Below are 15233 nucleotides of genomic sequence, written 5' to 3'. Positions count from 1 at the left end.
GATTTACAGGTGAAAAATGCCTGGTTGAAACTGTTAAGAGTCCAAAAGCAGTGAAGGGCAAAGAAGGGAAAACAAATATTCCATCACTGAGACTATTACTTCTACAATGGGGATGCTGATTTTGTCAGCATGAGCTTGTCTGTTTGTTCTTTTGTCTAACAGTTAGCAGGTTTACAAAAAAAGAACGGATTTTGATGACATTTTTTTGAGAGATATGACCCAAGGAACTGTTGATAAACATTCTGGAAGCTGTGATCTTAGAAGATTTCATTAAAATTGACTGTAACACAAAAATGAATCTAAATTCAAGTGGTGGTTTTACATACATAAAACATACAGCAGTATGAGGTTCACACTGTCATGTGACCACTGCTTTTAAGTGCTTTCACATAGTGGTGAAACTGTGCTGCCTTGGGGGTGGTTTACACTTCCTGAGTGCTCTCTAGTTCTTATGTGGCATAAAGCATCAATAACCAAGAACCTCAAACATCTAACTCTATTATTATTAATTTATACTTTTGTAAATCTATTTGTGGACATGATAATACACTTTCATGTTTGATTTAATAAATCATGGAAGCCATATACTGTATATTTAAAGCTCTTGACTGCCTTGCAAAATAAATATTCCCTGCAAACCCACACTTCAACCACCAGCTGCATGTACCGGATGATAAGCGGCTATTTAACCGCATGTCTGAACAACTCAACTCTTTAAACTGACATTTGCTTAAAACTGTTACCTATAGTACTTATGCCCTTCATTCACTGTGATCTGTGTAAATACATGTCTTAAAAGTGAAATTCTGATTTGTTCTCAACCATCTTGACAGATTTCCTGTCACCACTTGCCCCAATACCATGTTTGGAGTTTGAAAACCTCTGTTGTTATTTTTGTTCTTTCTTATTTTGGATTTATCTTAGTTTATAAGAATAAAAATCTATTTCTAACCATAAATAGTCATGCATCTGTATTAATTAACATGTTTCACATCATAATGCTGCCAAGAGAGCCGTTTGTCAGTCCACTGATGTTCAATTTGTCTCTGGGGGTTAAAGAAGTTGTATGGCATTCTCTGGATAGCTGCACAGAGAGGAATTTATGTTATTTCCATGGGAAACCAGCTAACACTTGTTTACTGATCTCACAGGCATTGGAGTATGAAGCTCAAAATATGGCACATGCTGTGTATTATTTAACCCAGAAAATTCTGTGCAACCAGGATATGGTGGCATCATTGTGTACAGATTTCAGAGCAAGAGATCAAAGGTAGCCAGAAAGAATCAACTGAACTTGCTTAGGATGTTTCATCTCTTATCCAACAAGCTTCTTCAGATCTTCAAAACTTCAGTCCAAGTCCAGTTGATTCTTTTTAGCTCTTCTTGATCTACCTCGACCTGAATGGCTAAAAACCTGCAGACATTTCAGGTCATTTTTGCATCTTCTGCTCTACTTTCTTGCTCTTTTCCTCAATCATCAACCCCTCAAAGTATTCCCTCCATCTACCCAGTACACTGCTGTCACCATTTAATATATTTGCGTCTCTAACCTAACCTAATCTAACTATTTTAACTTGCTGCACTTCCTTCCCATTTTAATCCCTTGTCTGGCCAAATTGTACAGATCGTTCCACCTTGGAATATATGTCATCAGATGTCTCGTTTGGTCTTTGCCATCTCCACTTTGGCTCTACATCATATCTCAATGTATTCTTGTCTCCTCTTCTCTGTCCTCTAAGTGTCTCACCTCTTCTTTACCACTCTTTCCTTGTAGTTTCTTGTACTTTAGGATTCTACCACTAAGTCTCCTTCCCTTACCGGAAGACACCCCAAGTAGTCTCCTGTTTCTCTGACCAACTTGGCTGTAATTGTCCAATCTTCCTAGAATCTCTCCTGTACACCAGTAGCCTGTCTCACCGCTTGTCTAAAAGCCGCACGACACTCTTCCGTTCTCGCTATCCAACTCTCATTCGTCCTTGACCAACAGTAGCTGAATTCACATTGAAATTAAGTTAAAGTTAACAGCATTTGTATAACCTGATCCATATCGGATTGGGCCACATCTGATCTGATACGGACTTCTTTAGATGGACGCTCATATTTGTTTGGCAAAGATTATGCTGGATGCCCTTCCTGCTACAACATTCTACACTTAGCCATGCTTTGAGTCAGCCTACAGTTGACACTGGCGTCTGTCCCCACAGAGCTGCAGGAAAATACAAAATATATCCTGACTAATGCTGGAAAAAAAATGGCAACCCATAATGGGACCAGCTAAAAGGAAAAGGACAAAGGGAGATGGAAGGAAGACATTGGTTCAGTCAAAGTAACCCAAAAGTACAAGAAATCTCAGTGCTGCCTTCATCTATCAAAACCATCTACACATGCAACCCACAAATACACAGGAACCAAAAGTGATGAAGAAAATAAGCAAATTTATTCATGACTGCACTAAAGACCATGTTTTTTGTCCAATATTTAAACATTTTCATATTGTGCTAATTCAATAATTATTGACCTTCTTTTCTCCAAGTTCTGATGACAATGAACTGAGAATTCAGTGAGAACTTAATTAAAACTCAATTCAACTTTGAATGTAAAACTTGTCCTCATTTTACAACAAATAAAAGTAATTATTTTACTCCCTTTCTTCCAGGAAAATGAAATGGCTTTATAACAAGAAGTATAATTTCATTAACGTGCAAAACATTAGTCCACTGAGTGCCAGGTGCTGTTGGCAGCTGTGTATACTTCCTCTGTAAAACGCAACTGTTGAAGCGACGGGGGGGGAAATTAATGGCAGGTTTCCCAAAACACACTGCCCCCTAGTGGCTATGAGCTGCAGTGGTATATACAGGTGTTAAACGATATACAGTATTTTTGGTTGCCAGTTTACTTTTTCCAAACAATGGTTTGTGTGGGCTGAATATTTCTACTTTACAGTGTACCCCAACAGTTCACAAATGACAACACACATTCAATTCTGCAGTTATTAATTTTAATCCATTTTAGATCATGAAATGTTGACATTAACACCTCTGTCAAGAGCTTAAAACATTTTCCATATAAAATAATAGCACAGGCATTTTGGTTACTGAAAAAAACCGCTTATGTGTAACTGGCTTGTTTAAGTAAAATAGTTTTGTTACATTTCATTTAGATGCAAAGAAATTTAATGTTGAATTAGTGGTCCTATGAAAATGCATGAACACAGGGAGCTGCAAACATGTATTAAAAATAATAAACAAGCAAACTTTTGTAAACATACTAAATTAAAATAACAACTGTAAAATCAGCTGCGCTTAACGTGTAACATCACCGACAGGCTATATAGAAATCAATGTGCTTAAGTCAGTTTCCAGTTTGTCAGAGTAATTGTGAATACATGTAAACATGCAGTAAGATGTTAATCTCTATCATAAAGTGACACCTATTTCAGTGAGCTGACAGAACTGTTAGTCATTGAAAACATCAGACAGTAACCAGAAGCATGAGCAGCAAACTCTCTATTATTATGTAGAATAAAATTGCAAAAAGTATTGATAACTACAAACAGATATTCCCATTCATACAAACCTGAAAGTTAGAAAAAAAAGGTGCAAGTTTTCAAAAATGACTAACTCTTTCTAGAACATGTGACAAAAAAGAAACTGCAGTGCTCTGGTTATTTGATCAACTGATGAAGGGCAGTGATGAAGCAGTGAGACAGGCCCCTGCGCCCATTTGACTGTTGTGTAACATGAACAAAAGAATGAGACACAAAATAGTTGAGCATGATCAACACAAAAAAAAAACTGTGGAAGATCAGTATTTTTAGCCTGTCACATGTCACAAGTCATGTGATGTAATAGTTACACCTCACACACCTCCTGTGTTTGTGCTGGGGTTAGGGGACTAATACAAGCATCTGTTAGCAGCTGGAACGGTTTGTTTCTCCAGCATTAAAATCCCCTGCGCAAGGGTGGCTCCTCAGGACTTCGGTGGACTTAAACCTCATGTTGAAAACATCACTACAGGGGCAGTCCAATCAGTTTTTGAAGGCCCCATGACGGCTGGCTTTACTAATGAAGTTCTTAAGCAGGTCATGGTCCATGTCTGCAAAGCCCTGGGTCTGTGTCACAGCTGTTAGGTGGTTGACACAAAACTTGAAGCAGAACTCTTCCAGGTCCTAAAAATGAAGAGGGCTGTCTGGTCAGAGCTGAGGAGTATGACGGACTAGCTACTGAGAAGCTCCCCATCACCATGGTGTCTTACTGTGTGTCAAAGGCTAGCTTACCCGTGCCTCATACTTGACAGCAGCAGAGAGCAGAGTGATGGCATTCTCCTCAGAAATGCCTCTCTTGATTGTTTCCTGGCACAATCTCTTCAGCCTTGTCTCTCGATAGAATGTTGCCAAATCAAGCAACCCTGCTCACAGGAACACACAGATGAGTGCATCACATCAAATGCTAAGTATACTTTCAGTGTGTAAATGAATGAGACACGTGACATGCTGACCAATAGCATCCTCTGGTGGCAGGTTAATAGTGTCTGTGTAGAGGTACTCCAGAAAGGCTCTGTACACCAGGTATGAGAACTGTTGGATTTCTATTGCATCGCCATCCATTTCATTCAGCAGAGCACGGAAATGTTCACACCTGGATCAGACGGAAAAGGCACACATGACTCACATGATATGGTAAAACATTGATATTACAGTATATTAGCATGTCTTATGTCCTATTCATTTGTCAAGGGTCTGCCATCAGGGTCCTTGGCGTGTAAACACACACGCACAGCCTGTTTTCAAATGAACCATTACTTGAAATGTGTTTTTACAGGATATATTATACACATTTAGTAATAATATATAAGCTATGAGAGAGAAAGAGACATTGAGAGAGAGAGCGACAGGAAGAGAGAGGGATATACACACATTTCATTTCCTAAATTATTATCTATGTACCGTACGAACTACTCATCCTTTGGGGTCAGGGGGATAGAGCCCCTCCCAGCTGACACGGGGATGTCACCTGCTAAATGGGCCAACAAAGACAAACAACCCTTCACACTTTAATAATGTATTTAGGTCAACAGGAGGAAAGTAGAAAACCTTCAGAACTTACAGAACTTGTATAACAGAACTTACAAAGAATTTGAGCTGTTTGTTACAAAAAACAGAAGTAAATCTATGGCAAAAATGCAACACCTATTGTACAATATGACAAAAAAATATATACAGTACATTTTTTAAACATAAATTATCATGACAGATAACAAAAGGAATTCAGGGCAAGAGTTATTGCCTAAATATATAAAGAACTTCTTTAATATATTTAACCGGGTTTGATAGTTTTTTTTATTGGACGATGAGAATAACTATATGAATTTTTGGCAACTTTTCCAAAAGTAAGATTTAATTAGAGGTTTTCTGAGATGGTCAAGAGCAGGGCAGGACAAGATATAATGAAATTCGTCACCACAACTGTAAAGACAAAGTGGATAGGATAAATCAATGTAGTCACTATGTGAGTATCGTTGATTAGCTATAGGGAGTGAATGATTACCACAAGAGAATTTAACCAGAATATTTTGATCATCGACAGGGAGTATCTTAAAGTACGGTTCAAAACATAAATTACTTTTAAAAATTCTATAATTTGAGCAGAGTATACTCCCGTTAACTTCAGCTTGCCAGTCTTGGATAGATATATCATCCAATCTTTGATTAATTACAGATCTAAACCACCGAATATCATTGTTCTGAACACTATCCTAAAAAGCATTAAAACCACCTTCATTTGAAATTGCATGTAACCATATCCATGTAACCTTATCCATCTAGTGCTCAAAATATTGCAGTCGTGATATTTCTTAACCAGTACAGTATATGAGAATTTGTGATGACTACCTTGCAAAATTCTTAACCAGAAATTCACCATTCTTTTCTCATATTTTTCACATTAAATTTTCTCAATTCACCATAGGCCATACAGTTAGCAGTTGACTTATTAAGATGAAGTAAATTCTTATAAAAACATTTCTGGAGCATTTCCAGGTGATTTCATTTCACAGCTGAAAGAATGGGTAGGACTACTTGATCGGAAAGCTCACAGGTGACATCAATGGGCAGATCTAGACACTTTGCCTTTGATAGCAAATTAAACATGGCTCTCTTGGCATGGATAATTTGAAGATTTAAAGATTTGTTGAATTTACCGTTGTGATTAATGGTGACCCCAAGATATAATCATCAACTAAATCAATAGTGCTCTGATCAAATGTAAATACCTTAAACTTTTTAACTTTACCCCTAGAGAATATAAATATCTTTGTTTTGGAAGTATTGACTGTGTGATTCCAGGAGGAACAATGTGAATGAACAGCGTTCAAGGCTGTAACTCATATTCACCTTATGCAAGAATTACGGTGTCATATAGTGGTAATCACTGCCACACTGTGCTGTGATCACGATCATCTTGATGATCATTAACACTGACGGGATGCGGCGTGCAATCGGCACAATCAGCACTTTCAATAAAAAGATTTCCCACTCAATTGGAATGAAAATTGCCACTAAAAAAACACGACAACTAAAGGTTTACTACAGTAGATGTTGGATCATAAAGGTCAAGCAAGTTTCAACCCATATTATTACAGGATGGAAAACAATGTAAATAAAAAACAGAGTTCTAAGGTCATCTGCATGTCCTTCTGGTCAGTGGTAAAATTAATTACTACTTAATCACTACTCATGTTTAATTTGTATTTTGTAAGTGTATGTTGCAGCTCACTGTGTTTTATTCGGTAGTGATCACGATTTGGGAATGATCGTTTTGTTTGGCTCCCACCACCGTGAGATTATAACTCCGATCAAGATCTTTTAAATGTGCTGCCAAAGTTGATGTCAGATTGTATCAAAGTGAACATTTAGCATCTGTGTCGTCTTGGGATCTAACTTTAACATTTACTTTTAGACTCCCTGAGGCCAGCTTTGAAACTTTGCAAACAACAATAAATGAGAATCTTTTCCATATTTGGCTGACAGCATTTTTGCTTCTCAATATTTTATTAATATTCTTTAATAGTTGCTCACTACAAGCTCAACACACTTTTTATTGTCTGGGTGCAAATAAAATCACTCATATGTAATCTTAACAAAAGCCATTTTACACTGTTGCTTATTCGTGCAAGCATGTGCAGTGAGAGATGTTGCAGACACTCTGGCTCCTTCCCACTGACAATGCAAAAAAGCAAAGGACTAGCAAGTAGTCATGCTGTGTCCAAATGTGGTTATAAAAATGAAGCAGGAAACGATAGGTCTGTCTTTGGCTCCCGGTGACATCCAGAAGAGAGATGAAGAAACACCGGCTAACAAATAACGTTGAAACACAGGCAACAAAAAGATGGCTGATCAAGATGCCCTATTATCCAATCTTTTCATGCTTCAGTGATTAATAAATCCCACAATCCTGAAACATCACTGTGTATCTGTTCTTCTTACATTTCCAGCGGTATGGCAAGCGCCTTAAACAGTTTACAGCCAATCACAACATCTGAATGACAAAAATACACTTGTGAACAAAATGAAGAGCAGGATGCTATAGTCAGGAAAGGAAGGTCAGCTCTTGACAACAGTGTCAGAGAAAGCAGAAAAGAATGCAGTGGCCTGCTCAGAGTAAGTACAAAGTATACACCCCCTATAACACAATCATAGTAAAAATACAAAGTGAAGTCTCTGTACCTAATTTTCAGCAGGGCTTTGTGAACATGAATAGACTTTCCATCCACCAAGAACTTCAGATCTGAAATTTCTGGGCTGTCAAACTCCTTCTTTAAAGACTGAGCAACGGTCAGGTAATCATCACAATCTGGAAAAAAAAGACATTTTCAGCAAGATGTTTTTTTTACTAAATTATAAGGCTAGAAAATATTACACTTCAGAAAGAAATTCAAATATTTCCATTGAGTCACTATTTGTTTCTCAAAAGGCACAGTTGAACAAAGCAGACTGTAATTGTTAAAGCACAGACCATTTCTGCTGCTTGTTAACTGACTTCACAGAAATATGCAATTACTTACAAAGACAAAACAACCTCAGATAGCAAGTTCATTTCCCCGATTTGAGTTCACTTCAAATGGGATTAATCAGTACACACTGTAGTCTGAAGTGAACAGGAAGCAGGAAGTCCTGTTAATTTATTTATACCAGGAATTCATACCTATGACACACGTACCTTTTATGATAGACAACTAAATGCAGATAAACTCTATACTGGAAATACTGGCTTCTCTTCAGTTTGAGAAATATTTATGTTCCTATGAAACTCTTACCGACAGAGAGGAGGTGCCACGTGACCGCCGGTGTGGCAAAGCAAGCAAACACATCGTCTGTGCTGCTGAAATGGGTGAGGTGGGGGCTGGCGACAGCCTGACCTCGACACTGACCCCACATCAGAACCTGACCACTCTGCGTCTTGGCTGCTGATGTGTGACTGGTGTGACATGCAGCCACCTCCACCATCCTACAGACAAATACACAACTTGAATCTCACAGCACTAAAACTAATGGCTGCTTTCTGATGCAGAGAGTGATAATGAAATAAGACTTAATATTGCAAAGACTTAATGATGACCTCATATCACTGAAAAATGGAAGCATTTTTTTGCATTTTGACAATAAGATATATGGTTGAGTCTACATGCTTTCAGAACCAAAATAAAAACCTCAATCACTCAGGATTTTGTCAAGCAGCCCTGTGAACCCTGTGGTTATGAAATGTTGCAACCATTTGAGACAGTGGGTGAAACATCACAAACCTTTCTTTGTCTGTGTTTATTTGAGTGGGGAGAGCTTGGTTGCTCTTATTGCCTGTTCCCAACTGGCCATACGAGTTGGCTCCCCAGGCATAAACAAACCCCTCATCTGTAAGTGCTAACGTATGAGCGTATCCACAGGCAACCTGTAAATGGAAGAAAAGCATTGAGCACAGCAAAAAACAGAGCTTTATGAGGTTACCGGTACTTGTTGTCTGGACTGCTACCTGCACAATGTTGACACCTTGGAGAGCAGCAATTCTACATGGAGTCTGCTGATTGCCATTGTTGCCCAAACCAAGTTGTCCATTGCAATTGTAGCCCCAACCATAAATCTATAAATAAGGGACAGTTTCAGACCATGAATACAGAATGTATATTCACAGCCAGTGGTTTAACTCATCATATTAGCTTTTACATCCAAATATGTCATATTATTATACAAAAAAAATGAATTTGCATTATCTTCAAATTTGTTTTCCCTACCTTCTTTTGCCAATACAGTGGTACCTCTACTTACGAAATTTATTGGTTCCGGAAGAAATTACATAAATAGAAAAATTACGCAAGTAGAGACGCGTTTTCCATGCAAATGCCCTAATCCGTTCCAAGCCCACAAATTTCCGACATGTTTTATAAAGCATAAAAATGCATCAAAACATGTAATAAATACATTTTACGATATTTACACAATAAATGAGTTGTGCATAACGTAAAAAACAAACAATCAAGAATAATAATGATGGTCATTTACCTTTTAACAGCTGTCCCCATTGTTTTTTGCCCTCTTTTGTTCATGCGCTCCTATCTCACCATGCCGAACAACAGAGTGAATTCCAGTCCTCCTTTTGACCTTCTCCAACCACCTACGGGATGCCTTAAACGTCCTTTTGTTTTAATAACGTGGCGACTGTAGATGCATTACAGCCATATTCTTTGGCGAGATCAACCAAACGCATCCCTTTCGCATGCTTTTCTATGATCTTTTGCTTTGTTTGTATGGACAAAAAAAACTCTTTTCTTCGTCTTTTCTTTTCCTCTTTTCTCCGTCACTTTCTTGGGGTCCATAGCGAATACGTCCTCAAAAAGTTATTATATTTGCGCAAAACTATCAGACTACCTCAAGGGTTGAGTGCCGAATGCCGAAGACACTGCATAAGCACCGATCTAGCGCCACACAGAGGTGGAGTGGCATCCCTCTTAGCCAATGGGATGCCAGGAATATACGTAATAGGTAATAGCCAATGGCAGAGCAGCTATGAGAATGTTGCGTTCAGGAACTTGTGGGAGATTCGAGTATCAGCCAACACTGTGTTTTTACATTACGTAAGTCGAAATTTCTTTCGTAAGTAGAGGTAATATTTTCCTGCTGAGAAATTTCGTCAGTATAAAATTTCGTAAGTAGAGACATTCGTAAGTAGAGGTATCACTGTACTTCAAAACGCAATAAAATAATTATATATATATAAAACATAAACTTAAGCATGCATATGGTCACAGTGGAATATAATGTTCTCAATCAGGAAAACTTTTGGATACTTGGAGAAAGAAAATCTCTACTTTTCTTAAAAAAAAACAAATGAAAAACGTGTTTAGTAATGACTCATGTACAAACAGATTAATTCATATAATTTTCTTAAGGTATGATCAACATTTGCTTTGCTAAAGCAACTGAAGTACAACCATTTCACTTGCTCATGCCACATATCTTCAGGCTAGTGTGACCCTCTCACCTCTCCACTGTCAAGCACAGCCATAGAACAGAGCTGACCACATGCTATGTTAACCACCACTTTGTTCTGCAAACAGCTGCTGACTCGGCGGGGTGTGGGCTGGTTGGCAGTGGATCCCGAGCCTACTTGGCCTGAGTTGTTGTAGCCCCATGCATACACCTGAGCAGGGATACATTTTAATTGGGTAACTAAGTGCAGAGGGGAAACACAGAAACTAAAAAAGACACACAACTGAGGACATGTTACCTCTCCATCGGTTGTCAAGGCAATAGTGTGGTGGGAACCACAGGCCACGTCCTTCACTCTCTTGTTAAGTAGGTTGGTAGACACAAGAGCAGGGGTCAGTCCGTGATTGGTGGTTCCATTTCCCAGCTGACTGTAGCCATTGTGGCCCCAAGAAAACACCTCTCCATCTTAATAGAAGCCAGCAGACTTTCATTCAGGTTGTCTCACTGGTTTACATTTTATCAACAATAACAGATAAAAAGTAGCGCAACAGCGCTACCCACTGCCGCCCTATGAGTTAACCAATGTTTAGAATTGCTATATGCTGTTAAACTGCCCCATTCATATTTTTAATTATTTATTTTTTACCATGACTATTTTTGATAATGTGTGGGCAAAAATGACAAAAAAAAAACCCCCAGATAATTTTAATCTTTGCATGTATCAATTGTTTCTGGTGTCATTCCTACAACTCTTGTGGAAATTTCACCTCAGGAAAAAAACTAGTGTCCTGAAATACTCACCTGCAGTGACAATAGCAACATGAGGTCCCGTTCCATAACTTAGGGATACAATCTTCTTTCCACACAAGACATCAATCCTGCGTGGCTGAATAGTACTTTGGAGATCACCAAGGCCTAAGCAACCGCTGCAGTTGGTGCCCAGGGCAAAGACCTGCAAAGACCAAACATTGCAAATGAAATGATAATAGTCTTAATGCACACTACTTTAGTCTGACGTTGTGTGATGATGAATAAAAACACCTCAGATCAGATGTACTTTAGAGAATTGATAAAACCCACTCTTTGTGGGAGTCATGAGGAGTCATTACAATTTGACATACAGTACTGACAAAGTCATGCATTGTAAATTTAAATAAATTCTTTCCATTTCATGCTCCGCCGTCCTGTACCCTGATATTTTAATCATTGCTCATGCTGATTATTGTCAAAATGAAGACACATCAAATTTCAGAAAAGAGGGATGTCCTTCACAATGTTGAATGGTTACGACAATCAAGTGCTCTTCACATTAAATTTATCCAAAAATGTAAGGGAAATTATAATTTAAAAATACCTTTACATTTAACATTACCATAATGTATATGATATAAAAACATAAAATATGGTACACATGAATGGAAGGAGGAACATCATGCACCACATTATTTTCAGTGAAATATTGAAAATATTTTACGCAGTTGACTTCCTCTAAATTGAAACTGTTAAAGTCACAGCAAAACAACACATGAGCTTGTGTGCCAAAACAAAGTATGGTCTACACCTCCCTACAGGATAAAAATGGAGCTTGCTTGGGTATTAGCTAAAGATAGTCCTATTTTATCTGCTTATCCCTGTGCATGGAAGTTCATCCTGTGTCAGCTGGAGACTGAGAAGCTTGAATAATTTTTCTGTCGCTTCCACATACAACATAGCATAATATAATGTAAGACAAGCAATTAAGACTTGCCACAGCTTAATGTAAAAAAAAAAAGATGATTAAATCCACCTTTCTGAACCTTTACCTCGTCATTGACGGTTACATAGATGGCTTCATTTGCTGCACTGCCAAAGACACAAGCCTGCCGGATAAGCCTTAGTTCCTCAGGAGGAAGGAGTGCAAACACTGGCCACTTCCCCACGTCCAGCATGATACTCAGCTGTGAAATGATAAAGAGAAGATATCAAAGAATGTTAATATACAGACAGGAAGTCCCCAACTTCTGAGCACAATAGTTTCTTAGGGGCTGTTTGTAAGCTGAATTGTTTATAAGTTGATATATATTCAATTTAAATCTTTTTTATAACTGCAAAAACAAACTGGATGAGACTTAGGAGATGAGTTTTGGAGGTGCATGTATGAAGCAGCGCTGCTTGACGGGGTTGAAGTAGAAAGGGTAACTTTGGATGTGGCACACAGTTCAAAATACGAATGCAATGTAGCATTTGATGAACTTTCAGACATCAGTCAGTGGTTGTTCGTATCAAAAAATGTTTGTAAGTCGGATCTTCGTATCTCGGGGAGCATCTGTGTGTGTATATATATAACTGAAGTAGTGATGGAGCTGACACAGGGTTTATTAGGCTTTAGTAATCTCTTCACACAGGAACTCTGAAAACAGACAACTCTCGCTTGTCACCAACTCATTTGCCAGTTCCCTTTTCCCAAGTCCCCACAACGTATCCACAGCACAACACATGCACAGCCTACCTCTCAGGGCAACATCACAATAACAGTCTGCATTAACACAGGTTGTCACAATATTATCTTACTGTTCAATAAATAGGAATAAATAATATATTAAAATATGTACATATAGTTCCAATATCTACCGTTAAGCATCACTTGTGATTCACAAAATTGTCTTAGTTTACAAAGAGCAAGTTTTTGCTCCTTATAACTTAATCTTGAGGAGAAGAAGAAAACACTTCAAAGAACCCTCATCCAATTTTTTAAGCACATCCATCAACAACAGCCAGAGTCAGCTGTCGATGTTGACGATCCACTGTACGGTTCCCTAGTAACGTAATGTAGTATGGTAATACACACACACACACACACACACACACACACACACACACACACACACACACACACAAATAGAGTAGATACATGGATGGATGATTAATAGATAGATAGATAGATAGATAGATAGATAGATAGATAGATAGATAGATAGATAGATAGATAGATAGATAGATAGATAGATAGATAGAGACAGATAGAGACAGACAGGCAGATACAGACAGATACAGACAGACAGACATGTTAAATTAGGACCTGTTGCAGTTATTGCTGTCGTGTGTGTGTGTGTGTGTGTGTGTGTGTGTGTGTGTGTGTGTGTGTGTGTGTGTGTGTTTTAATAGTAGTACTGTAGTTATTTTTAAAAAACGAAAACTCAAAACAAAGTCCTTGTAAAGTAAGCACTCCCCAGTCATCAGCAACAAATTCACACACACAAAAGAAAAACATATTGTGCGAAAGTTTACCCGTCTGTCAGACAGCAACAGGGCACAACTTCCGGTGAGTTATGTCACCTGTAAATATTTTCTAAGACATCATATATTAATCCAGTAAAATGGCCAATCAATGTCAGTATTCTTCTACATCATCTTAGCTACAGTACGACTATCCCACACAAACTACACTAATATCAGTTGCTTGTGGTCTTGTATTCAATGACGAAGTATGAGCATGACTTACGATCAATATGTCAATACTCCATGAAATGAAAACACTGTGTTGTAAATTAGCTTAAACAACATTAACTCTAGAGAATAATTGTATGACCTCATGAAACCTATCTGTCCTCACCCGCACATTACCGCTGCTGAGATATCAAACACTGAATGAAAGCCAACGAAGAAACAAAATATGCAAAACATGTATGCCATGTTACACTGTGAAAACCAAAGCCTGGTCGCACAAGCTAACAGCTACACGGGTGAACCAAGGACTTAGCATTGCTGTAAAATGATCACATTTTGATCATGCTAATGCAAGAGTTCTTGTTGATACTTACCGTGACGTTGCTGTTGCTCTAGCTAACGTTTGTGTTTCGTCGTCGATGACGTTGTCTTCTCTGTGTACACTGAAACATTAAAAACATTTCCGCAAACATATTTTTGAAGTTAAGTTGATGGTGGGGTCATTTCAGAAGTCTGGTGTGAAGTGAGATTCTTATCAGTTGCTGCAGCTAGCTTTCATCGTGCAACACCGACAAGTGAAAACACATTGAACCACTTCCCTTCCTGTAATTGCGCGGGGCGTTCGAGGAACTTCGGAAATAGAGCTTTCATTTGGGGACAATATTTTTTCACCCAATTCCTAGTTTTCAATACTTTAGAAGTATTGTACATTGTGGTGGCTATAAAAACATGCTATGTTAGATTTTTAAATATTTATTTTAACGATGAAACATTAAAAATGTATCCAGTCCATCAAAAAAATAAATAAATAGCGAAGTGATTTTGGTTAGGTTTTCCATCCAATAAGTCACACTTACGATTGGCTTGTTGTTCAGTAAGACAATAAAAAAAAGTTCAAGTGATTATTGAGAAATTAGTGTGTTTGGAGAAATTTTGAAATCTATGATTATTTATTGAGTATAACATCATGGAACTTATAGGCAAAGACATCTGACGATTATTTAAAAATTAAATGTTGAACTCCTTTAATTACAGACTATTAATACTTCCCACTGCAGCGAAAACTGTTACATAAATTTAAAATGGATAACACACCGATCAACTAATGTCATTCTCCAAAGTAATCAGGATATAGGCCTATGCTCACAATATTTAATTGAAGTTAACAAATACATTAATGTGAACAGTACAGTAGGTTATGTCTTTATCCAGTCCACCAGGTGGAGCCATAACTTTCCTTGGGGTTGCGTTTATACAGTATAACATCTAACATCTATAACATATAACATTTCTCTTATGGCTGTCAATAAAGCTTTACCAACCCTCATTT

The 15233-nt window shown here is 37.9% G+C and overlaps 1 protein-coding gene across 2 annotated transcripts; it reads right to left on the bottom strand.

Moving 5' to 3' along the window:
• Window positions 1-2981: 2981 nt before the first annotated feature.
• On the bottom strand, window positions 2982-14494 carry rcbtb2 (regulator of chromosome condensation (RCC1) and BTB (POZ) domain containing protein 2). Of its 2 annotated transcripts, XM_068318056.1 has the most exons (12): window positions 14278-14494; window positions 12280-12414; window positions 11279-11429; window positions 10776-10942; window positions 10530-10688; window positions 9024-9131; window positions 8800-8942; window positions 8314-8504; window positions 7724-7850; window positions 4498-4637; window positions 4277-4407; window positions 2982-4168 (listed from the first exon to the last, which is right to left on the bottom strand). In XM_068318056.1, exons 2-12 carry the CDS (start codon window positions 12403-12405, stop codon window positions 4028-4030), a joined length of 1584 nt encoding a protein of 527 aa, XP_068174157.1. In that variant the 5' UTR covers window positions 12406-12414; window positions 14278-14494; the 3' UTR covers window positions 2982-4027. The 2 variants fall into 2 exon arrangements, with proteins under 2 accessions (XP_068174157.1, XP_068174156.1); XM_068318055.1 differs by having other exon boundaries at window positions 8800-9131.
• Window positions 14495-15233: the final 739 nt, after the last annotated feature.

This window comes from Antennarius striatus, chromosome 6, assembly GCF_040054535.1.
Source record: "Antennarius striatus isolate MH-2024 chromosome 6, ASM4005453v1, whole genome shotgun sequence".
Taxonomy (NCBI): domain Eukaryota; kingdom Metazoa; phylum Chordata; class Actinopteri; order Lophiiformes; family Antennariidae; genus Antennarius; species Antennarius striatus.
The sequence above is the reverse complement of the archived record's forward strand: the minus strand, read 5'-3'. Positions and strand labels throughout refer to the sequence as shown.